Here is a 26,121-nt window from a genome sequence, read left to right as displayed (position 1 = left end):
AACGACGCGTCGGTTCGTTGCGCGGAGATAACTCTGCAAGGTCAAGACCGCGCGTCGAATGGCAAGAATTGGCGCCGATGTCGGTGGCTTTGGTGGCCCGAAGCCCTTGCAAGCGGTTCGTCACTGCGCGGCCCCAGCCTAACAGCGCTCCCAACGTGACGTCGGAGGAAGATGGAGCGAAGCGTTGGGCGCGCTCTGGCCAGGCCGCCTTGACAAGTGGGAAAAGTGGCTTCGAAACGCGAAGAGGCGTTGCGCGTCGCCCGTGTATCGAGCGAGGCTGCTTCTGATTGGCCGCATTAGTCCCCTTTGTGTCGCATCGAGTGGCCCAGGTGTGCGCCGCCGCAATTTCCCGCGCACGTGGGCGTCATTGATTAGCCCATTACGGAGCTCCTTCGATCAACATCTTGTTCTGCCCCCGCTTGGTCAATGCTCAAATTTGCATCGCCGCTCTGCCCGGGGTGCTCAGCTGGGCTCCGCTGCGGTGCTCGGCGCCTGCAACTGCGTCCCATCGCGAGCCGGGCATCGGCGTGGGACATCTGGAGTCTCCGAGTCGCTCTGGATTCGCTCCGCCGTGCCCCTCGTGGGCAGCAGAAGGCACCGCGGTAAAGCACGTGACCTCGCTTCCCCTGCGTCCGCCCCCCCACCACCACCCACCTCCACGAACACGCACTGACCAGCGTGGTGAAGTATGGTCAAACGACCCCCCCCCCCCCGAGCCGCACGGCGTGAGGAGGGCCTGGCTCAGCAGAAGGGGGGGGGCTGACGAGGGTCTGGGCACGCGTCCTCGCGCCTTGCGACGATTGCCACCTCCCAGGCGTCGCATCGTGGCGCAAGAGCAGCGGCCCCCCTGCCCCCCCCCGGCGCTGCGCTTCACTCCGTCGCTCCGCCACACGGCGCCCAAGAGCAAGGAGTGTAATGGGGCTTCCCCCTCATCAACATCACCCCCCCCACCACGACCACCTCCTCCCACCTCTTCATAGCCCGGCGCCTGGCTCCCTTTATCCCGCCGGTCATGGTGCAGTTGCACCGCCTGCGCGCTCGATAGCGACGCCACCGGTGGACGTGGCCACTGTCATTCAGCCTCCGCCTCCTCAATACCTGGCTTGCTTTGTGAGACACGATGGATGTCAGATTCCCGTGATTGCGCGTTTGCACGCTCCGATCCTGTTAGCGTTCGACTTTTTGTTGTTGTTCATTGTTCTGTAGGATTTTACATTTTAATAACGTTCATGATTTCTAATTCATTTCCTAACTAAACCCGGGTGTCTGTGCTTGCGCGATAACATTCCTGGCCAAGCCCAAAATCACACAACTTGGTGTCGAGCAGCGCGGTGGAAATCCTGGCCACATACTAATGCTGTCATTTGTTTTGTTAATTTAACAGCCCGTGCCTGATTTAAAGTGGTAATGTTGTGCAATTCGTTAATTTTTAATTAGGGGCTTTATTTACCGTTGGACTAGAATGCATTTGTGGGGCGGCTTGCGCTGGCGCCATGAAAGCCGTTTGCGATTGCGCCGAGCAGCGGCAGGAGGAGAGTGACGACGCAGCGAGAGGCCGACGGAGCGAGCGAGCGGCGGCCAATCCCTCCAACGTGAACAACGAAAGCAGCGAAGGCAGAGCAGCCGTGACATTGCAGGGGGCATGAAGAGGGGTCAGACACAAGGGGGTCAGGGCAGGGGGTCAGCCACTGTGGGTACCATGTGGGTTTGGGTTGGGATTTGGAAAACAAGCAGACATTTTCGCTGTGGCTAAGAGACACCCACGACATTATTGGGATGCAAATTACGGAGGTGTGATTCTGCATTTGTTGACGTGTCTCCCTCGAGCCAGGTGACACAGTTCCCGGGTTTCGCGGATGGCGGGGCCTTGAAGGACACGGCTCGGGGCTGAGCCAGTAGAAGCCGGGAGCTGCGTGGAGTTAATATCGTTACAGCAGTCGCCCCGTTTAGCTAAACGAATGTTGAATGGAGTTTGTGAGCACCACATCTGACACTAGGAACCATTCCCTAGGAAGGCAGCCCCCAACTTCAACAGTGTGGCCGTGCCCCCTGGATCAGAGGGGATCTGACACAAATAATAAGACCAGAGGATCAAGCACAGGGGATCAAAGGGATCAGGGACAGGGATGAGACTGGGGATCAAAGGGATCAGACACAGGGACGAGACACGGGGATCCGAGCTTCGTACTCGGGTTAGCGAAGCCGTGACTGGCGCAGGGAGGGAGGGAGGGCACGGGTGTAGGGTGGGGGGAGGGATTAATTAATGGGCAGATAGATGGACCGATGGACACAGATCGATGGATGGATGGAATGAGTAAAGGATGGATGAATGAATAATTCATGGACTGACAGATAGACGTGGGTCAATAAATTAATAATACAGGTGGCAGTTAATAAACATCGCGGCGGGGAGGGCTCTGCCCTCCGTGCGTGCCCCCGCGCCTCGCCTGCACAGATCCCGGGGGGCACGTTGCCGTGACTGATTGGTCGAAATGGTAACGGCCTTTGAGATGTCAGTGTCCATTTTTCTAACTAACTTGTAATGTAATAAATTAACATTAAGCCGAGCCCTAATTTAAGAGCCGTAATTTTGATTTATTACGATTAGTATAAGGGAAATTAATTTATCAGGGCCTCCTCTGAAGGTTAACGAGGAGATTTTTATTCAATTTTTGTGGAAAACATCGCGCTCGTAGCGAAAAGCGGCGGCGGCGGCGGCTCGGGTGGAGATGTTTATGGAGGAGGCTGCCAAGCTTGGGCTCCTGCTACTGCCGCTTCCGCACGTGCCCTCTGCAGTGCGCTTGTTTTCACTCCAATCAACAGGAGATTGGCGGCCGTGCGTGCCTCGCGTTCGGAGCCGTGCCGCTCCGAGGCCGCTCCGAGTCCGCGCCATCCACTCAGCTCCGGGAGTTTTGATTAATGGCGGGGCACAAATGCATGTCGTCTAATTTCAATACTCAGATTTAATTTCGAATCAAATTTTTCCGTGATACGGTGCCGAGTTGCGTTTAATTTAACGTGCCAGGCACGTGGCGGCTCCCTGGCGTGTGCGTGCGGTGTGCTGCGTGAGGAATGACATCTTTGAGAAATACCAACACTTCCAGAATCCGTGCGCCCATAGAATCCAGGCTTTCACTTTCATAAAAACAATACGACAAAAAAAATCAGCGAATGATGAGGTCGACGGAAAGTCACGGAGGATGTGCGGCGAGAGGGCCTCTTCTCGGCAGCGTCACAGTCCGGGGCCGCAGTTGCGTCACCGGTGACAACGCGCACGTGGCTCGTCGAGGGGGCCCTGACCACGTGCATTAAAAAAAAAAAACCTCTCAGACCACCGACCGGCGCCGCTGCAGACTTTGGATTTGAGAGTTGCTGTGCGGGCGGTGACCGACCAGAAGGGGCTTGGTGGAGGAAGCTGTCAGGAGTGCAGCCTCCAGGCAGGGTCGGATTAAGATTTTTGTAGGCCCTGGGGCTACAGGTACTGTTGAGGCCCCCAGTAATATTTTCAAAAGGAAAACAAAGTTAAAGAAAAATACAATTTATTTATACAAGGCTAACAACAAATAATATTCAGCATTCACAAATTAAATTACTTTTCACTTAATCCCTGGAGGCCCTCCAGCTGGCGGAGGCCCCTGGGCTTGCAGCCCCTAAAGTCCCGTGCCTTAATCCGGCCCTGAGTCCAGGCCGTGGCTTCTGGCCCTGCCTCCAGGCCGCGGCTTCTGGCGTTGTCACTCTCCCGAGGCGGTCCCTTCCCTCGGGAGCAGTAGGGACGAGCCGAGTCGCTTAGATTTTACGTTTTGAAAATATGTGCTGGAGAACCTTTTCAAAAGATTCTCGTTTAAATTCGAGGGGGCTTTAACACCATATTTAAATATCACGGACGAAAGTGATGAGACGTGGCCATGAATCAGCCAGGGGCCGATGGCGTTCGCCTGCCCTCTCTCACACGCGCATGGACCACGCCGCCGCCGCCGTTATTTAGAACTCGTGATTCATATCCCGGAAACGCAATTTGACATTCGGAGCGGCTCGGCTAACGATGCCCCCGCGAAGGCCCTCTCCGCCGCGGGCCCGCGCGGCTGATTGCCGCAGAGCGGAGGGGGGGATGATTTTTCAGCATTAATCGGACGCGGCGAGCGCCGTAATTGAAGCCACCTCGCCGTGGCGACAACGCCGGCTCCGTGCGTCACCGCCTAGCCACGGGACCGCGCGTACCGTGCAGTTCCCTTGCGGGTGTCGATCGGCAAATAATATCACCGCGTCTGCTGTTTAACAACCACCCCTAGGCCGGCTTCTGCAAAGAAATATATTAACTTGGAAATGCATTATTCCACGACGTATGTCACGGAACAGAATTCAAAATGAGAAATTGCAGTGGATAAAGGTGTATTTAAGAAATCCATATCGTGGGCTATATGTGTCCTGAGTCAGTTGCGAATAATGCATCATCCCAGGAAGGGAACATGCAACTGGATTGCACCGTCACAGATGCGTAGCAGGGCCGCGTGTCACAGCTACCCTTGCGCGCGCCACCGCGGCTACGAGCAAATAAAATTCGCATTGTTTCGTCGGAGAGGTCACGGGGGGGGGGGGGGGTCGGCGCATCGCGGCTGCTCCGCGCGGTCGTGAGGCGCCGTTGCCTCCGTGCGCCACCGCATGTCCAGCGAGAGTCATGCACGGGGGTCACGTGGGATTAAAACAGAACCCCGTCGACGCATCTCGCTCAGCAACATCCGGCTCCATACTCGAGTTCGTTGTGTGTCGCCAGATGATCGCTCGCAGAGACCAGGATAGAGTTTCATTTGCTAGAGTGTCCGACATGGGTCACCGAAACGAACAAAGTTACAACACCAAGTACAGTAATGAAGCAAATAGAAATCAGATCAAGAACAACCACGTTACAGGGGAAAAAAATCGAAAATACTGCGCAAGCATAACAAAATATTCAATAAATCTAATTTCCCGTCGTGAAAGTCGACAAGATAAATGACATTCTAAACTGTTCATAGTACAATTAGGTTAAATAAACATTAAAATGGAATTAGGGTGATGATTACACTAGGATATAAACAGACAAGGATATTTGTCAAACATACGTATCGATTGCCCAACGAGACCCCTTCCTCTCGATGCACCGGCGCGCCCACCAAACCATCCTGCCCCAAATGCACCGCGGGCCCTTTGGTGGAGCGCAAACAGCTCCCTGGGCACGCCTTCGTCCAACGTCGCGCCGTCTCGCGCGCACAGCCGCCGCCGTTTTCACTGCAGAGAGACGCGAGTTCCGTGTCGCCGTGCCGTGTCGGATGGCTCCGAAGCGCGCGGGTTTTGTAGCGTCAAGCGAGGAGGGCCTGACCCAGCCGCCACGACGAGACCCAGCCGATCCATCCCGCGCAGCACCGCGAGACGCGCGATCCCCCCGCCGCATTTGCGCGCCTCTTTATAGAGGGAGGATTACCACACGTTAAACCGTTTTGGGTGGATTACAAGCACTTCTTTTTGGGATAAAGCTCAGGATTAGGCACTTTAAACACGAGTACAACTCTATAACCAGGGTGGGTACGCAGATTGTCGGCGAGCACGCGGACGGTGCGGGACTCCGTCGGTCTGCGCTCCCAGCAGCTCCGTGCCCGTGGCTACCGGGGTGGGTGCTATGTGCCCGCGACCGCTCGCCAGCCGTGCCGGTCACGTGCTTTACCGAGCGAGCGTCTGGAACGCCGAGTGGGGAGAGCGTAATCGCGTTTTAAAAGACATCGCCCGCCTCGTGCCGTGCACTGAAACATTTATCAAAATGAAGAATTGAGAAAAAAAATCTTTATTATTTTTAATTAGTGTATTACAAACAATGATGGTTAATTACTGTTTTTATTAGTAAGTTACGAAAAAGAAAACTGCCGAGTTAAAAGGATAATTTCAATAAATAATTGCCATGCCTGTATTAAGTGGCAGCCAATTATGTTTGCAAAGGGCTTGATAATGTTCATTAATTTGGTGCCCAAATTTCTCCGGCAGCTTCTCTATTAACTTCACAGCAATATTGATAAAGCTCTAAGGCCGCGTGGTATTGTTTCATGCACAATACCCAAATGAATCATTCATTGCAACGTTGTACTGTGAACTTTTTTGCATTGCTAAATTCCTGCAGAGGATCAACCAGCAATCTGCTGTGGTGCTTGATGGCTCCATTTGAACAGACTGGCTGGAAACCAGCCATGGACTGCAAGCGAAACGCCGTTATTTTCTGAAACGGTTGTTCTGTACTGTCGTGTAAACGCAAGGGAGGGCAGGTGGGTGAACGCATAGAGGTGCCATGGAGCGGCTGTTGTGCATAAGCAGGTGGCCCAGGTAGGCAGAGTAGCTGCTGGTCTTTGACGGCTGCCAGGTGGTCCCGCAGTGGTTACACTCCTGCCGCACAGCAAGAAGGACCTGGGTTCGATTCCCCACTCGGGGTTTGTATTTTCTCTCCCAGTTCTGCGTGGGTTTATTCCTGGGTTCCCCAGTTGTTTTCCCATAGCTTAAAACAACATAATTGGTGTTGAGCACACATCCCACTGCAAGACTCAGTGTTGTTTCCTGGGTACATAGGCTAAACGTTATGACATGTTGGTCATCACGAGACAGGAAGAACCTGTGGAAGGTCTTCCCCACCTCTCTTCTTGCGACGACTCCCATACCGCGTGTCAATTTTGCCTCACGTAGGCGAGGTCCGACCGACACTCCCACGCCCCACTCTGACCGTCACTCCCACGCCCCACTCTGACCAAAACACTCCCACGCCCCACTCTGACCAAAACACTCCCACGCCCCACTCTGACCAAAACACTCCCACGCCCCACTCTGACCAAAACACTCCCACGCCCCACTCTGACCAAAACACTCCCACGCTCCACTCCAGCTGACACTCCCACGCCCCACTCTGACCAAAACACTCCCACACCTCACTCTGACTGACACTCCCACGCCCCACTCTGACCAAAACACTCCCACGCCCCACTGCAGCCGACACTCCCACGCCCCACTCTGACCAAACCACTCCCACGCCCCACTCTGACCAAAACACTCCCACGCCCCACTCTGACCAAAACACTCCCACGCCCCACTCTGACCGACACTCCCACGCCCCACTCTGACCGATACTCCCACGCCCCACTCTGACCGTCATTCCCACGCCCCACTCTGACCAAAACACTCCCACGCCCCACTCTGAACAAAACACTCCCACGTCCCACTCTGACCGATACTCCCACGCCCCACTCTGACCGATACTCCCACGCCCCACTCTGACCGACACTCCCACGCCCCACTCTGACTGACACTCCCACGCCCCACTCTGACTGACACTCCCACGCCCCACTCTGACTGACACTCCCACGCCCCACTCCGACCGACACTCCCACGCCCCACTCTGACTGACACTCCCACGCCCCACTCTGATCATCACTCCCACGCCCCACTCCGACCGACACTCCCACGCCCCACTCTGACCGACACTCCCACGCCCCACTCTGACCGTCACTCCCACGCCCCACTCTGACCAAAACACTCCCACGCCCCACTCTGACTGACACTCCCACGCCCCACTCTGACTGACACTCCCACTATTTCATTATACCTGATGATGATTGCTTGTGTTGCAATCGAAACGTCGTATTCTATTATTTAATTTAATTCATTATTTTATCTTTAGACGTGACTTAACCGAAAGAAACAAATAATAATTCCTGCAGTCACGAAAGTTCTAAAAATGAAGATTGACACTTCCACGCCCCACTCTGACCGTCACTCCCACGCCCCACTCTGACCGACACTCCCACGCCCCACTCTGACTGACACTCCCACGCCCCACTCTGACCGTCATTCCCACGCCCCACTCCGACCGACACTCCCACGCCCCACTCTGACCGACACTCCCACGCCCCACTCCGACCGTCACTCCCACGCCCCACTCCGACCGACACTCCCACGCCCCACTCCGACCGTCACTCCCACGCCCCACTCCGACCGACACTCCCACGCCCCACTCCGACCGACACTCCCACGCCCCACTCTGACCGTCACTCCCACGCCCCACTCTGACCGACACTCCCACGCCCCACTCTGACCGTCACTCCCACGTCCCACTCCGACCGACACTCCCACGCCCCACTCCGACCGACACTCCCACGCCCCACTCTGACCGACACTCCCACGCCCCACTCTGACCGTCACTCCCACGTCCCACTCCGACCGACACTCCCACGCCCCACTCCGACCGACACTCCCACGCCCCACTCTGACCGTCACTCCCACGCCCCACTCTGACCGACACTCCCACGCCCCACTCTGACCGTCACTCCCACGTCCCACTCTGACTGACACTCCCACGCCCCACTCTGACCGTCACTCCCATGCCCCACTCTGACTGACACTCCCACGCCCCACTCTGACCATCACTCCCACGCGCCACTCTGACCGACACTCCCACGCCCCACTCTGACCGTCACTCCCACGTCCCACTCTGACCGACACTCCCACGCCCCACTCTGACTGACACTCCCACACCCCACTCTGACTGACACTCCCACGCCCCACTCTGACCATCACTCCCACGCCCCACTCTGACCGACACTCCCACGCCCCACTCTGACTGACACTCCCACGCCCCACTCTGACCATCACTCCCACGCCCCACTCTGACCGACACTCCCACGCCCCACTTTGACCGTCACTCCCACGCCCCACTCTGACTGACACTCCCACGCCCCACTCTGACCATCACTCCCACGCGCCACTCTGACCGTCACTCCCATGCGCCACTCTGACCGTCACTCCCACGCCCCACTCTGACCGTCACTCCCACGCCCCACTCTGACCGATACTCCCACGCCCCACTCTGACCGTCATTCCCACGCCCCACTCTGACCAAAACACTCCCACGCCCCACTCTGAACAAAACACTCCCACGTCCCACTCTGACCGATACTCCCACGCCCCACTCTGACCGATACTCCCACGCCCCACTCTGACCGACACTCCCACGCCCCACTCTGACTGACACTCCCACGCCCCACTCTGACTGACACTCCCACGCCCCACTCTGACTGACACTCCCACGCCCCACTCCGACCGACACTCCCACGCCCCACTCTGACTGACACTCCCACGCCCCACTCTGATCATCACTCCCACGCCCCACTCCGACCGACACTCCCACGCCCCACTCTGACCGACACTCCCACGCCCCACTCTGACCGTCACTCCCACGCCCAACTCTGACCAAAACACTCCCACGCCCCACTCTGACTGACACTCCCACGCCCCACTCTGACTGACACTCCCACGCCCCACTCTGACCGTCACTCCCACGCCCCACTCCGACCGACACTCCCACGCCCCACTCTGACTGACACTCCCACGCCCCACTCTGATCATCACTCCCACGCCCCACTCTGACCGTCACTCCCACGCCCCACTCTGACCGACACTCCCACGCCCCACTCTGACTGACACTCCCACGCCCCACTCTGACCGTCATTCCCACGCCCCACTCCGACCGACACTCCCACGCCCCACTCTGACCGACACTCCCACGCCCCACTCTGACTGACACTCCCACGCCCCACTCCGACCGTCACTCCCACGCCCCACTCCGACCGACACTCCCACGCCCCACTCCGACCGTCACTCCCACGCCCCACTCAGACCGACACTCCCACGCCCCACTCCGACCGACACTCCCACGCCCCACTCTGACCGTCACTCCCACGCCCCACTCTGACCGACACTCCCACGCCCCACTCTGACCGTCACTCCCACGTCCCACTCCGACCGACACTCCCACGCCCCACTCCGACCGACACTCCCACGCCCCACTTTGACCGACACTCCCACGCCCCACTCTGACCGTCACTCCCACGTCCCACTCCGACCGACACTCCCACGCCCCACTCCGACCGACACTCCCACGCCCCACTCTGACCGTCACTCCCACGCCCCACTCTGACCGACACTCCCACGCCCCACTCTGACCGTCACTCCCACGTCCCACTCTGACTGACACTCCCACGCCCCACTCTGACCGTCACTCCCATGCCCCACTCTGACTGACACTCCCACGCCCCACTCTGACCATCACTCCCACGCGCCACTCTGACCGACACTCCCACGCCCCACTCTGACCGTCACTCCCACGTCCCACTCTGACCGACACTCCCACGCCCCACTCTGACCAAAACACTCCCACGTCCCACTCCGACCGACACTCCCACGCCCCACTCCGACCGACACTCCCACGCCCCACTCTGACCGTCACTCCCACGCCCCACTCTGACCGACACTCCCACGCCCCACTCTGACCGTCACTCCCACGTCCCACTCTGACTGACACTCCCACGCCCCACTCTGACCGTCACTCCCATGCCCCACTCTGACTGACACTCCCACGCCCCACTCTGACCATCACTCCCACGCGCCACTCTGACCGACACTCCCACGCCCCACTCTGACCGATACTCCCACGCCCCACTCTGACCGTCATTCCCACGCCCCACTCTGACCAAAACACTCCCACGCCCCACTCTGAACAAAACACTCCCACGTCCCACTCTGACCGATACTCCCACGCCCCACTCTGACCGATACTCCCACGCCCCACTCTGACCGACACTCCCACGCCCCACTCTGACTGACACTCCCACGCCCCACTCTGACTGACACTCCCACGCCCCACTCTGACTGACACTCCCACGCCCCACTCCGACCGACACTCCCACGCCCCACTCTGACTGACACTCCCACGCCCCACTCTGATCATCACTCCCACGCCCCACTCCGACCGACACTCCCACGCCCCACTCTGACCGACACTCCCACGCCCCACTCTGACCGTCACTCCCACGCCCAACTCTGACCAAAACACTCCCACGCCCCACTCTGACTGACACTCCCACGCCCCACTCTGACTGACACTCCCACGCCCCACTCTGACCGTCACTCCCACGCCCCACTCCGACCGACACTCCCACGCCCCACTCTGACTGACACTCCCACGCCCCACTCTGATCATCACTCCCACGCCCCACTCTGACCGTCACTCCCACGCCCCACTCTGACCGACACTCCCACGCCCCACTCTGACTGACACTCCCACGCCCCACTCTGACCGTCATTCCCACGCCCCACTCCGACCGACACTCCCACGCCCCACTCTGACCGACACTCCCACGCCCCACTCTGACTGACACTCCCACGCCCCACTCCGACCGTCACTCCCACGCCCCACTCCGACCGACACTCCCACGCCCCACTCCGACCGTCACTCCCACGCCCCACTCAGACCGACACTCCCACGCCCCACTCCGACCGACACTCCCACGCCCCACTCTGACCGTCACTCCCACGCCCCACTCTGACCGACACTCCCACGCCCCACTCTGACCGTCACTCCCACGTCCCACTCCGACCGACACTCCCACGCCCCACTCCGACCGACACTCCCACGCCCCACTTTGACCGACACTCCCACGCCCCACTCTGACCGTCACTCCCACGTCCCACTCCGACCGACACTCCCACGCCCCACTCCGACCGACACTCCCACGCCCCACTCTGACCGTCACTCCCACGCCCCACTCTGACCGACACTCCCACGCCCCACTCTGACCGTCACTCCCACGTCCCACTCTGACTGACACTCCCACGCCCCACTCTGACCGTCACTCCCATGCCCCACTCTGACTGACACTCCCACGCCCCACTCTGACCATCACTCCCACGCGCCACTCTGACCGACACTCCCACGCCCCACTCTGACCGTCACTCCCACGTCCCACTCTGACCGACACTCCCACGCCCCACTCTGACTGACACTCCCACACCCCACTCTGACTGACACTCCCACGCCCCACTCTGACCATCACTCCCACGCCCCACTCTGACCGACACTCCCACGCTCCACTCTGACTGACACTCCCACGCCCTACTCTGACCATCACTCCCACGCCCCACTCTGACCGACACTCCCACGCCCCACTTTGACCGTCACTCCCACGCCCCACTCTGACTGACACTCCCACGCCCCATTCTGACCATCACTCCCACGCGCCACTCTGACCGTCACTCCCACGCCCCACTCTGACCGTCACTCCCACGTCCCACTCTGACCGACATTCCCATGCCCCACTCTGACTGACACTCCCACACCCCGCTCTGACTGACACTCCCACGCCCCACTCTGACCGTCACTCCCACGCCCCACTTTGACTGACACTCCCACGCCCCACTCTGACCATCACTCCCACGCCCCACTCTGACCATCACTCCCACGCCCCACTCTGACCGACACTCCCATGCCCCACTCTGACTGACACTCCCACGCCCCACTCTGACCGTCACTCCCACGCCCCACTCTGACCGACACTCCCACGCCCTACTCTGACCATCACTCCCACGCCCCACTCTGACCGACACTCCCATGCCCCACTTTGACCGTCACTCCCACGCCCCACTCTGACTGACACTCCCACGCCCCACTCTGACCGTCACTCCCACGCCCCACTCTGACCGTCACTCCCACGCCCCACTCTGACCATCACTCCCACGCCCACTCTGACTGACACTCCCACGCCCCACTCTGACTGACACTCCCACACCCCGCTCTGACTGACACTCCCACGCCCCACTCTGACCGTCACTCCCACGCCCCACTTTGACTGACACTCCCACGCCCCACTCTGACCATCACTCCCACGCCCCACTCTGACCATCACTCCCACGCCCCACTCTGACCGACACTCCCATGCCCCACTCTGACTGACACTCCCACGCCCCACTCTGACCGTCACTCCCACGCCCCACTCTGACCGACACTCCCACGCCCCACTCTGACCATCACTCCCACGCCCCACTCTGACCGTCACTCCCATGCCCCACTCTGACTGACACTCCCACGCCCCACTCTGACCATCACTCCCACGCGCCACTCTGACCGACACTCCCACGCCCCACTCTGACCGTCACTCCCACGTCCCACTCTGACCGACACTCCCACGCCCCACTCTGACTGACACTCCCACACCCCACTCTGACTGACACTCCCACGCCCCACTCTGACCATCACTCCCACGCCCCACTCTGACCGACACTCCCACGCCCCACTCTGACTGACACTCCCACGCCCTACTCTGACCATCACTCCCACGCCCCACTCTGACCGACACTCCCACGCCCCACTTTGACCGTCACTCCCACGCCCCACTCTGACTGACACTCCCACGCCCCACTCTGACCATCACTCCCACGCGCCACTCTGACCGTCACTCCCACGCCCCACTCTGACCGTCACTCCCACGTCCCACTCTGACCGACACTCCCACGCCCCACTCTGACTGACACTCCCACACCCCGCTCTGACTGACACTCCCACGCCCCACTCTGACCGTCACTCCCACGCCCCACTTTGACTGACACTCCCACGCCCCACTCTGACCATCACTCCCACGCCCCACTCTGACCATCACTCCCACGCCCCACTCTGACCGACACTCCCATGCCCCACTCTGACTGACACTCCCACGCCCCACTCTGACCGTCACTCCCACGCCCCACTCTGACCGACACTCCCACGCCCCACTCTGACCATCACTCCCACGCCCCACTCTGACCGACACTCCCATGCCCCACTCTGACTGACACTCCCACGCCCCACTCTGACTGACACTCCCACGCCCCACTCTGACCGTCACTCCCACGCCCCACTCTGACCGACACTCCCACGCCCCACTCTGACCATCACTCCCACGCCCCACTCTGACCGACACTCCCATGCCCCACTCTGACTGACACTCCCACGCCCCACTCTGACTGACACTCCCACGCCCCACTCTGACCGTCACTCCCACGCCCCACTCTGACCGTCACTCCCACGCCCCACTCTGACCATCACTCCCACGCCCCACTCTGACTGACACTCCTACACCCCACTCTGACCGTCACTCCCACGCCCCACTCTGACTGACACTCCCACACCCCACTCTGACCATCACTCCCATGCCCCACTCTGACTGACACTCCCACACCCCACTCTGACCGTCACTCCCACGCCCCACTCTGACTGACACTCCCACACCCCACTCTGACCGTCACTCCCACGCCCCACTCTGACTGACACTCCCACACCCCACTCTGACCATCACTCCCACGCCCCACTCTGACCGACACTCCCACACTCCACTTTGACTGCCACTCCCACGCCCCACTCTGACCGTTACTCCCACGCCCCACTCTGACTGACACTCCCACGGTCCGCGTCGTTGGGCCCTATGCCCTCAGGCCACTGTGGGCAGGAATAGATTTTGTTGAGTGATTCTGTAGCCATTGTCCCAGCACTGATGCAAATGTCGAGTTGGTGATGTTAACGGTTTTTGTGATTTGCCCTTTGACCGATGTCACTGGGGGTATCGATCCGCTTACATTACAGGCTTGAGACGAGGTGCCTGAGCAGTGGCAGGAGTAAGACAGTCGCGTGTCATGCCTCCTCGTGCCAAGGCCGCCCTTGCTACCATTGCAATTTCCCGTCTTAAATTCTGTATCACTTTGTGAACTTTAGCAATGGAACACTGCACAAAACAACTCGTGGGTCTGTAAGATTGTAGCAACGTCTATATCCCAATTGTGAAATGAATAAAAATATATAAATGTACCTTACGTGCTTTAACGAGCTTTGCGATTTGAAAATGTGAATATAAATTGTAATTGTCCTTCCTCGTGTGGCCTGCTGTGTCACGCGGCCTGCGCATGCGCCCGTTTGTCTGCGAGACCCAGGGGTCGGTTGCGTAAACAACTCGAGAACTTCATCTCCGCCACAGCTGCTGAATTGGCATCGAGTCGGGGGGGGGAGGCGGAGACGTTCACTCGAGGTGTTGCACGCAACGGGCCGCCGGGCTCCCGGTTCTCGCCCGGTTCTCGCGACCAGTCTGCTGCCGCTACTGCATAAGCGTGCGGTTCCACCCATACCCCGCTCGCCTCTCTGCATCCGCAGGACTCTTCCAGCGAGCGGTGACCCAGAGCGGCACGGCGCTCTCGTCCTGGGCCTTCAACTACCAACCCATCAAGTACACGCGCATGCTGGCCGAGAAGGTCACGTGCAACCGGCTGGACACGCACGACCTGGTGGAGTGCCTCCGCTCGCGCTCCTTCCACGAGCTGGTGGCGCAGGAGATCACGCCCGTGCGCTACCACGTGGCTTTCGGGCCCGTCATCGACGGCGACGTCATCCCCGACGACCCGCAGATCCTCATGGAGCAGGGCGAGTTCCTCAACTACGACGTGATGCTCGGCATCAACCAGGGCGAGGGCTTCAAGTTCGTGGAGGACATCGTGGACGGCGAGGACGGCGTCGCGGCCAATGACTTCGACTACGTGGTCTCCAACTTCGTGGACAACCTCTACGGCTACCCGGAGGGCAAGGACGAGCTGCGGGCCACCATCAAGTTCATGTACACCGACTGGGCGGACCGCGACAACGCGGAGACGCGCCGCAAGACGCTGGTGGCCCTCTTCACGGACCACCAGTGGGTCGCACCCGCCGTCGCCACGGCCGACCTGCATGCACAGTACGGCTCGCCCACCTACTTCTACGCCTTCTACCACCACTGCCAGAGCGAGATGAAGCCCGCGTGGGCGGACGCGGCGCACGGCGACGAGATCCCGTACGTGTTCGGCGTGCCCATGGTGGGCCCCACGGAGCTTTTCCCCTGCAACTTCTCCAAGAACGACGTCATGCTGAGCGCTGTTGTCATGACCTACTGGACCAACTTCGCAAAGACTGGGTGAGGAAGCCCCTCCCCCTTCGCCCCCCCCCCCCCCCGTGTTGAGTGAAGGTCGACCGCCTCCCGTTCGATGTCACGAGATAGGCACCCACCTCTCATCATTTAATTCATAATCATGCTCGTTCATTATAATTAAGTACACTTGGTATTTACGCCGTTTTTATAGCACAAATGCTACCGCGAACGTGCTGTGCTTTTCAGACGCGGTCTGCAGTGTTATTCGTGTCACGAGACAATTCCGTTGAGTCTCGCTCGTAGTGAACTGGCTACAGGATGCGCCGCACGCGCCTAGGATCGCCCCTCAATTTAAAAAACGGAGTTCCCTCGTCCCGGAGCGTCGTGCGATGCAGTCGCTAGTCACGTTGACAACATATTACCCCTCGTCAAATCCGCACTAGACCTCGTGACGAAATCGCCGCTTTGGCTCCGTGTCCTCGTGTGGCGTAGCTGGGTGGCATGGGCCATGCCCTGGGGTTTCCGTCCCATTACCCGCAAGCCAGGGCCCACGCTCGGCCACTGCCCAGCCCTCCTGCTGCCACTACTGGTGCCCTCGTCCCGCCGCCCGTGCTGGGTAGGCAAGGGGGCTCGGGGAGGAGGGGGGGGGGAGTTCAACTACCCACCCGCTACCCCTCTCCGAAAACGAAGCGTCTGGCAGCCAGAACACCAAAGCAGAGAAGCTGTTTTTGTTACATTATGAAAATGTAATCCGTGTTGTTTTTTCTAAAGGTGACAGGGCAGAGCTAATTTAAAGAGGGTACTCTGGGGATAGTGTGACACATTCCATGTACCATTTGCCAACTCATTGCAATGTTATTATTATTACTTTTGTTGTTTATCCAGAAAAGCCTCACTGAGTCTCAAGACTCAGTGAGGGTCCTGCCAGATTTTTTGAGTAGGGGCAATGTTGTTAATGTGTGATCCCAGTTGAGTAATTTTCAGATGGATTTCTTTCATCATTGGGATGTTTTGGCCGATACCCGTTACACTGTGTGCGTTTTTAGTTATGGGAAGAAACTGGAGAATGCGGAAGAATGAATTAACTTGTATTTATGCCATGCAGATCCCAAAACCCATGCAGAACATAGTGACAATGTACAAACTCCACACTTTAAAGGCACCCAAGTCGGGATTAGAACCCAAGCCCTCTGTATGTATGTTGAACTTATTTCGCACCGTACATAGCCAACCGTGCTAATCGGATATGCAGTGATGCACTGCCGCCTGACGCACTAACCCGTACCATGCACACGATGCACAACCCGATGCGTTAATTGTGGCGTGGAGCCGCAATGCGCTGCGCCATCGTCTCTGCCATCCACAGGAGAGGAGGCCTCTCTCTCTCTCTCTCCCAGCTCACGTGACCACCGCCAGCGGCCGTGGTTGTAAATCACCGCCGGCCACGGCGAGACGCGGGCCGTGAAGGCGGAGATTTATTGCCCGAGAGCTGCAGGTCGCCGGTCGTTTGTCAAACTTCCGTCGAGCCGCTCGCTTACCGAGCGGCGCGGCGGTGCCGAGCAGAGAGGGCCTCGCCGCGGCCCCGGGAGCGCGGTCGGCTGGAGGCCGCTCACCCGATTCGGCCGCCCGCGGGCGCGCGAGCGCTCATGCGAAAGCCGTCCCCTCCCCGTGGAGTGAGAGCCGCGGCCCCCCCTCCCTGCGCCGCGGCTTCTGCCACTGCTGTAGTCGGACCCGTCCAAAGGGCCCCGGGGTGGCCGCTCCATTTCGCCATACCCTAGGGACGGATCTGGCTGTGGTTATTGAGAGCGCAGGCGGAGCAACTGCACCGGAGCCCGTGGGCCGGAGGGTCCAGATGTCGTGCTACAGTTAATTTTGTACCAGTTAGGGGCAATTCTTCTGAGCCACGAATGTTCATGGCAGATGGATTGAACGTCGCGACCACTGTCGGGTGCTTCTGTTACCCCTAGAAGAACGCGGATAACGGGATTCATTCTCCATGCTATTCTTATCCCTGAAAAAAAGATGATAGGAGTGTTGTGGATAAATCAGGGGCTGCAGAGAAGACTATGGATAGGGGCAGATTCACCACCCCTGATATGGGGCAAAACGAAGGTGAGTGTCGTAACCTGTCCTGGGTTTCCACGGCGCGGTGTAGGGGCGGCCCACTCCGACCGGCGAGTGGCCCCTTGCCTCCCACAGCCACAGGTGGACCTTCCTTCTTGCGCTGGCACGCCGAGCATCGCCGAGACGTTTAACAGCATCAGCGCTGCGGCATTTGTACCCTTCCGAGGGATAGCCCTCAACAGATCGCAGCTGCGGCGCCAGACGAATTTATTTAAAAAGAAAATCGAGTAATTCCCGAAGTTAAAACTCTCATGGAAAAAAAGTTTAAAGGCTCTGCTATCAGCAAATGGGGTGATGGGATTAGTATTTCGGGGCGTTTGTTTGGCGGACGACGGCACGCATGATGAGTCTTATCGTTAGCCCAGTGGCGCACCACCGAATGGACATGCCGCTTCCCAGTACCTGCGATGCAGCGACCGTGGCTTTTGTGCCCTGCCACCCCTCCCCACCCCCAACGTGTCCTATTGAACACAAAGGTTACACTGAATGGCATGGCCTATAGGCCACGGATGGCTTTGTCGTGGCACGAAAATAACACGCGGAGAAGGGAGGCGAATGAGGCTCTCACTCTCTGCAGATGAAAGTCGGCGGCGGAGGTGTTTGTGGCTGTAATGGGTGAGCTAAGCCATCTCAATACCAAGTAACAAAACTCATGTACTTTAATCACCCAGGAGAGCCTCGCCGAGTCTCTCCTTGGTAAATAAAGTGCATTAGTTTGCCATGTAGGAGGAAGCCCGAGCACACGGAAAAACCCCCATGTCATACGAGCGGGCAACAGATAAAGCTCCTGCCCACAGAGATTCAGGGATGCGTCGCTGTGCTCCTGGCCACCTCGCAGCCTACAACACCTGGTATTCCCTGCCAGCCACTGATCCAAGTACGAACCAGGTTCAATTCCGCTTAGCTTCTGAGCCTGGTATAAATCAGACACATTTTGGATGATGTGGTCAAAGGGGAGCCCAAGCAGGATCACTTCTGGGACCGCGGTCCGAGATGTTTCACTTTCGGTAGCTCCCACGTGGTGCCCTCGTGGTAAGCACCCATGGTTGACTCGTGTGATGAGAGGGGAGGGTTGGTGGCAGTGGCGTAGCCGTCGAGTGTGCAGGCAGGGCAACTACACTGGGGCCGGTGTACCGGAGGGACTTGGGCTCCCCGGCCTAAAACTAGAGAGTGAGGGCCGGCGATTGTATTCCTCGCACCGAGGCCCTTGCCGAGCGTGCTGCGCTGCCGAGCGGAGACGATCGCTCTGTGGTGATGGCGGCTCACCATGACGCCCGCATGTAGTGCCGCATGTCTGCGGCATGAGCGGCGATAATCCGGTAGAACGGTGGAAATGTCAGCGACGCGTGCCATTGTGGCTCAAATGTCACTTGGGGACGCTATCTCCCTCGCGCCGGTACCCGGGGCTCGCCCGACCACCGCGCCCGGCCTGACTCTCTCTATTCTGGTACCACCCTCACTGCTGTGCGCATTCTCGCGTTAAACGCGATTGCTGAGCAACAGGCCCAAAGGCAAAACAAACGCCAAGCGGACAGCAACCGACTGCAATTTGAAAGCTGTAACAGATAAGAGTGCAACGCGTTTTGTTGAATTGAGTGAGGTCGTTTACAGAGATTGGAAAAATTAGACGATGGGAGGGAATTCCTAAGTGGGGCGATGTGAGAGAGGAAAGCAGAGAGCGAGAGAGAAGGGAGGTGACCTGCAGTGTGGTAAGTGGGTCAATGGGTGGGTGAGTGGTGAGTGGGTGGGTAGGTATATGAGTGGGTAGGTGAGTGGTTAGGTGGGTAGGTGGATGAGTGAGTAAGTGGGTAAGTGAGTGGATGGGTGAGTGGGTAGGTGAGTGAGTGGGTAGGTAGGTGAGTGGGTGGGTGTGTTGTTGTGAGCTGTCCTGTGGTGAGTGAACACACTGTGAGTGAAGCGGAACCGTGGATGCTTGTGGTGCGTGAACCACAGTGGAGGCGTTGATCCCCCAGAGCTGATGTCCGGATTGTTACACCGCAGCCCTCCCAAGTCCGAGTGATTCCTGCTCAAATGAGCGTTGATGCATTGGTACTCATCCACTGCTTACAGCCCTGAGCCAGTGGTGAAAATTCAACAATCCCATGACGGGGACCAGTATATCTAGAGGGAAACCACTGTTGACTTCTCCACAACGCGGTTGCTTGTATTTGATCAACCGCGTAGGGATGATGATGATGATGATGAGCTGAGTCAACCCCGAAGCAGGAGCCGAACTCAAGACCATCCAATTGCGAGCCGCTCACTCTGAGCAACGTGGGCTGGTGGTGGCTGGAGAGGTTGCGACGGTCGTTAGCCGATGACGCATGGCCATCCATTAGGCTTGCATTGATGCCTCGATTCATCAACTGAGATTGATTCTCGCGATACACTCATAGGACGGTGCGCGCGAGAATCGATTATTTACAATTTTCACAAATTGCATGAGAATATATATGCGTGGCGTGCTGAAGTTACATTTAGTCGAATTAACCAGCTGAAAGAACTGTACAAATGCAATGTAAAGATGTAAAAGGATACAGATGAGATTGCAATGTCATTCATACGTCGAATCGCGACCCCATCATTTACCAAATTGCTGGGAAAGTAAATCGTTGCTTGTGTGGAATCTATCACAACACGGACCGTGTGTGTCAGTGATCAGAGCTTCGGGCAACTCCTATCCTCTGGAAATCCACCAGTCCTGGTGTTGGGTGTACCGACGGCACCGGGCAGGACCACCCATTTCGTTGTTTTGTTTACCCAGCAGAGCCTCACTGAGCCTCGGGGGATCTTTGTTGGGAGAGGCTTGCCAAGTTTTCGCAGTCAGTTGCTGCTATCTGAAATCCCAATTGAGTAATGTACAGGTCTTTTTTCAGCATTGGGATGGTTTTTTTTTGGCAAATTTGCAGTTAAATTCTATGGTTTTCATTTAAGCTGTGAGAGGAAACCCGAGAAACCGGAGAAAACCCATGCAGAACGGGGGGAGAGCATCCACACATCGTGCAGAAAGGCGCACGAGTCAGGAATCGAACCCGGGCGCTGCTTGGCTACAAGGCACGAGTGTCACGACTCTGCTGCACACGGCTATCCAAGCGCTTGCTGGCTCTGTGACGAGGTCACAGGTGAAGAGCATCGGCTCAAGATTACATTCCCCTCCCGTGACGACGACGCCACCACGGAGTGATTGCGGAACAGGTCCCCATCTCTCCCACGGGGGTGCCAACGCACGCTCCATCGTTGTCGCGAGACAGTTTGAGCTGCGCTCCTCTGTGTCTCTGTAACGTTGGGAATCGGTTCCGCACCGCGTGTCTCATAACGTCGCGCAACGTTCGGTTACAGAGCGCTGCGACGCCTCCTGTGGTAGAACACAGCCCACGGCAGTGGCAGCAATTAGGAGGCATGACGCACGGGCTGTGACGCACGGTGTGTGTCACACCTCACCACCGCTCACCACCCCTCACCCCCGCTCACCCCCAGGAAGCCTGGCCTCACTTCCCTTCGAGCCTCTCGGCTGAGACGAAGCCCCGCCACCTCTGAAATGTTCCCGACCACGGCGAGCGCTTGCGCTCCTCAAAGCGAGGTTAATTGGTGCGCTGTGCGTGGGGTTCCGTGGTGCCGTGGGTGGATTGGCTGGGAGTGGAACCGCAGGCAGTCGCTCTCGCGTGCTTCATCAACGGCATTGCAGATGAACGATGGTAATTTGTAGCCTCTCCCCATCTCTCGTGATGGACCCGTGTCTTCTCTACTTGAGAACGATTCAACCTGAAATTAACACTTGTGGAAAGTTCTCTTCATCTCCGACCGTCCGAACGAAATCTCAAAGCAGTGGATGGACGGCAGCGAATGCCAAATGGGGCTGGGTTTTTGTAGTGCAATCTCCGGGGCTACGGGCTACGGGGGCCCGCGTGGCATAAATATTCGGGGCCGCCCTTCTCTGTGCGTTCAGCGTCATGCCGCTGTCAAGAGGAAGGTGATTGGATGTGTGGAGGATTGTTTTCAGCCATGGTCGCCGTTGCGGAGGAGCCAGAGCCTCGTCTCCATGACGAGCGTGGCCTGGGCAAAAAGGAGGCAACTTTTCTCGGTGCCTCACACAACAGAGGGCCCCCACCCCTTGGCCTCCAGTAAACCCAGAGTGGCCCTGTCCACACAAGGGCACACCCTGTTGCGCTGTCCTCACCGGGACGGCAGCAGTGCGGCCTCACCGAGTGGCACACGATAGATACTTCACCACACTGGCGAGCACGAGGTGTTGCCCAGCACACTGGGCTCTGCGGGGCGTGAGCGCTGGGTCTGCCCATGATGGATGAAGCCGCGCTCTGGCGGTGGCTCCGTGAGCGGGAGTCTGTCGGCTGTGACTCTTGAACGTCGCCGTGGCGCCCGTTTATAATTTACGAGGACACGGCGCGTGTTGTGGGGTTCCTGAGTAAACCCCGGCACTATTTGTCTCAATAACGTCGCCCTAATGATGATTATTTCTTCAACCTGCCACGGGAAATGGACTTTGCTCGCGATGATAATTGCTCCATCGTCATTAAGCCAAAAAGTATCAGAGAGTTATGAAAGCGCTGCCTTCGCCATCATTTCTTACGTAATCCTCGCCCCCCTTATTTCGATAGCAAATACAGTGCGTTTTTTTTTTTATAATTTGCTATAACCATTAGTAAGAGTAAATAGCCTGCAGGGAGTCTACTGCATTTTCAATTTGTGAATATATGCGATGCATTGCTATTCACGGCGTCTCTATCACGTTCGCAGCTCCTCTTGCGAGTGTCCCTTCAGAAGACATGGCCCCTATTGTCAATCTGCTGATGGCCTCCCCAATGCCGTACGGTTCATGACAGCTATTTGACCATACTTCATCACGCTGGCCAGTGCGAGTTGGTGAATGCAATGATCGTTGTGTGAGATCGTCGTAAAGTACAATGATGGATTATGCAGTGCTGTTTTCCGTGCATGGTGGTCGCCCATCTAAGCACTGTCCAGGCTCAAAGCTGCTTAGCTTCCGAGATCTGATGAGGTGGGGTGCATCCCAGGTGATTAGGTCACAGGTGAGGGCTATGAATTATTTTCTAACTATCAAGTGAAGAATTTACCAGTTACATTCGCTTTCTCACTTAATATCCTCCGAGTCGCTGTTAAACTGGAATGAGTGGCACATGACCAATAGAAGTACCTTGGATGTGGTGTGCCGGGTGTGGATATATTTTCTGGACAGACCGCTAACCACTGTGATTTGCCCACGTTGCTGCCGCTCCTGGTGGTGTTGGCACACGCCACGGAGTTCAGACCGGTGGGCACCTCACTTGGCATGAAGGCACGGGAATGTGGGAGGGCTTAGGGCCTGGGGTTAGGGGAGCGAGGTTCAGGGGTCAGAGACACGGGAGAGTGCGGATGTGATGGGGGTGCAGAGAGATGGGGACACAAAGACAGCTGGCATGGGGGCACAGAGGCATGAGCGTACAGAAACATGGGTGGGTATGGCGAACAGGGACACAGGGACGCAGGAGGCTTGGGACACTGGGGCAGGAGCTGCATTTTAAGTGACGGAGCCTGGGTGTTTTTTTTTCTTTCTGCGCCGTGCTAGAGTCCCCTATAAATCTCTCCCATTCAAATGTGGCGTAAAGGTTGGAGCCAAGGGTTGAGTGAATTAATAATTAAAAGAGATGCGGAGCCTAAGTCGTGCAAGGGAGGGAGGCAGAGCGGCGCAGTAAATCCTGAGCGAGGCCACCGCAAAGACGCGCCGCATTTCCCTGATTGAAACGTTCGGCCGAGCGAGGAGCCATCAGAGACAGAGCCCCATGGCCCCCGCATCAGCTGGGACCGCACGCACCGCAACACGTCGTTGAAAGCGGATGGGTGGGTGCCCCTGTTGAGGAGTAAAAGTCGCTGGGGGTCACGAAGCTGCCACTCGTTTGGCTGCCGCTCCACCGTGTGCCCCGGCTACAAGAGTGGCGACCGAAGGATGTGCCGCGCCTGAGATGTTCGTTCGCCGCAGAGAGGAGGCATGACATTGGCTCGTGTGCAGGTGCTGGATGGATGGTTGCAGCATAGATTGTTTTAAATCATTAATAAGCACTTAATTTCCAGCCAGACACTGTGTTACGTGGTATAGTTTACAAGAAATTCCATATCATAACTACGAATTAAAACTGACGTTTTATTTTATCCGGTAAGGTCCACAGTGCTATGTCCATATATTTTTCAGAAGCGACCTGGCCAGAAATGATAGCCCAATAAAGCGTTTTTTCACGTCATTTTTTTTATAGCAGCGAAATACTCTTAAATACTGAGCAGTGACTCCAATACTCCATTCAAACTCAATAGGAAGGAGTAGGTTTTAAATATAGGAGTGGATAATGCCATTTATTTATTGCGCAAAGCCTCAGAGTTCGAAAACATCACAAACCATCCCAATGTTTTGGGATGTTTGTCCAACTCTACTAATGAACATTTGGCATGCGGGAGTTAACCAGCATGCCCAGAGATAACCACCGCGTCTGAGAGCGTGACACTCGGCACATCCACGTGTGGACCACCTCACATCCCCTCGCCTACAACACCTGGAAATCCCAAGAGGTCGCCCGTCCAAGCACGAATCGTGCTCGACCGCCGCTGAGCTTCTGTGATTTGACAAGGTCGAATGCGTTCAACGGTGATTTGGCTGCGAGAGATGCCCAAGCAGGGTTTGAGTTCTCACTCAGCTCGTGTCGGGGAGCCCGTAGACTTGAGCAGGCAACGGAATTGGTAGCCAGAGTTGTGACAATCGGGGTAGCTGACGTGGTTGCTGGGTGCAGATATATTTTCCGTGTCACCGACCCGTCTGAAATGGTGCCCTGCGTCCACGGTCGATGTGTGGCCGCGCGCCCCTCGGTTCTAACGCCCCGTCTGCTGCTCCTCCCTCTCGTTGCGCAGGGACCCCAATCAGCCAGTGCCGCAGGACACCAAGTTCATCCACACGAAGCCGAACCGCTTCGAGGAAGTGGCCTGGTCCAAGTACAACCCCCGTGACCAGCACTACCTGCACATCGGCCTCAAGCCGCGCATGCGCGAGCACTACCGCGCCACCAAGGTGGCCTTCTGGCTCGAACTGGTGCCACACCTGCACAACCTGCACGACGTGTTCCAGTACACGAGCACCACCACCAAGGCGCCGCCCTACGACGCCACGGCGCCGTCGGCAGCGGCGGGCCCTCCGCGGAGGTCCCCCGGCAGCAAGGGCTGGGCGGCCACCAAGCGGCCGTTCTCGGCCTCCGACCCGTTGGGGGGGCGGCCCCCCAAGGGCGAATGGCAGAACCCGAGGACGCCGGAAGACTCGGACGCGCTCGTGGAGGAGCAACGGGACTACTCGACGGAGCTGAGCGTCACCATCGCCGTGGGCGCCTCGCTGCTCTTCCTCAACGTGCTGGCCTTCGCCGCGCTCTACTACCGCAAGGACAAGAGCCGGCACGGCGCGTACCGCCGGCAGAGCCCCGAGCGCAGCGTGGGCACGGCGGGCAACGCGGGCGAGGTGGCGCACACCCAGGAGGAGGAGATCATGTCGCTGCAGATGAAGCGCGCCGAGCAGGGCCACGAGTGCGAGTTCGCCTTCGGTCACGACGGCCTGCGGGGCTCCGTGGGCGCGCCCTGCCCCCCGGACTACGCGCTCGCCATGCGGCGCTCCCCCGACGACGTCCCGCTCATGACGCCCAACACCATCACCATGATCCCCGGCTCCATAGCCATGCCCAACATGCAGCCCATGCACACCTTCAACAGCTTCGCGGGGCTCAACAGCGGCACGCTACCGCACTCGCACTCCACCACGCGCGTGTAGCCCCAGCCTCCGCGGGCACTGCTCGCCCACCTGTGCCCCCCCTCCCCCGCCCCCTCCCCACCCCCCCCGGGAAGCGTGAGTTCGTTCGAAGGTCCACCGGCAAACCCCCCCAGCAAAGTAGATTTTATACTCGTGTCTGGTTTGCGCCGGCCGGCGGGTGCCGGGCAAAATGACGAGAGTGGTGGTCGCAGTGAGGACAGGCCGCGGACTGCACGGCGCGCGGTGTTCATGGCGCTCCACCAATCGGCTGTCGGCTGGCTCCACCGGAGGCCCTGCTCACGATACCTGGACACGATGTGGTTCAAGTTCGGTTCTTTATATGTGCGCGCGTGTGTGTGTGCGCACACGCATTTAGTTTGTATTCACTCTTCCCCAAACGAGAAAGAGGCTCGTGATGAAACTGTACCTTAAACACCAAACAGA

General features: G+C 58.1%; 1 protein-coding gene across 2 annotated transcripts in view; it reads left to right on the top strand.

Moving 5' to 3' along the window:
• The window catches only part of LOC144732672 (neuroligin-4, X-linked-like), a 170,596-nt gene extending 144,858 nt beyond the window's left edge, over positions 1-25,738 (top strand). For both annotated transcript variants that reach the window (XM_078614224.1, XM_078614223.1), the window contains 2 exons: positions 15,017-15,806; positions 24,798-25,738. In XM_078614224.1, the coding sequence (XP_078470350.1) occupies positions 15,017-15,806; positions 24,798-25,698 (1,691 nt within the window). In that variant the 3' untranslated portion in view covers positions 25,699-25,738. The remainder of the gene's footprint in view (positions 1-15,016; positions 15,807-24,797) is intronic.
• The last annotated feature ends 383 nt before the right edge of the window (positions 25,739-26,121 follow it).

The sequence above is a fragment of the Lampetra planeri genome, chromosome 43, assembly GCF_965212315.1.
Source record: "Lampetra planeri chromosome 43, kcLamPlan1.2.h2, whole genome shotgun sequence".
In the NCBI taxonomy this organism is placed as follows: domain Eukaryota; kingdom Metazoa; phylum Chordata; class Hyperoartia; order Petromyzontiformes; family Petromyzontidae; genus Lampetra; species Lampetra planeri.
Note: the sequence above shows the minus strand (reverse complement) of the source record. Positions and strands in the feature narration are given on the sequence as shown.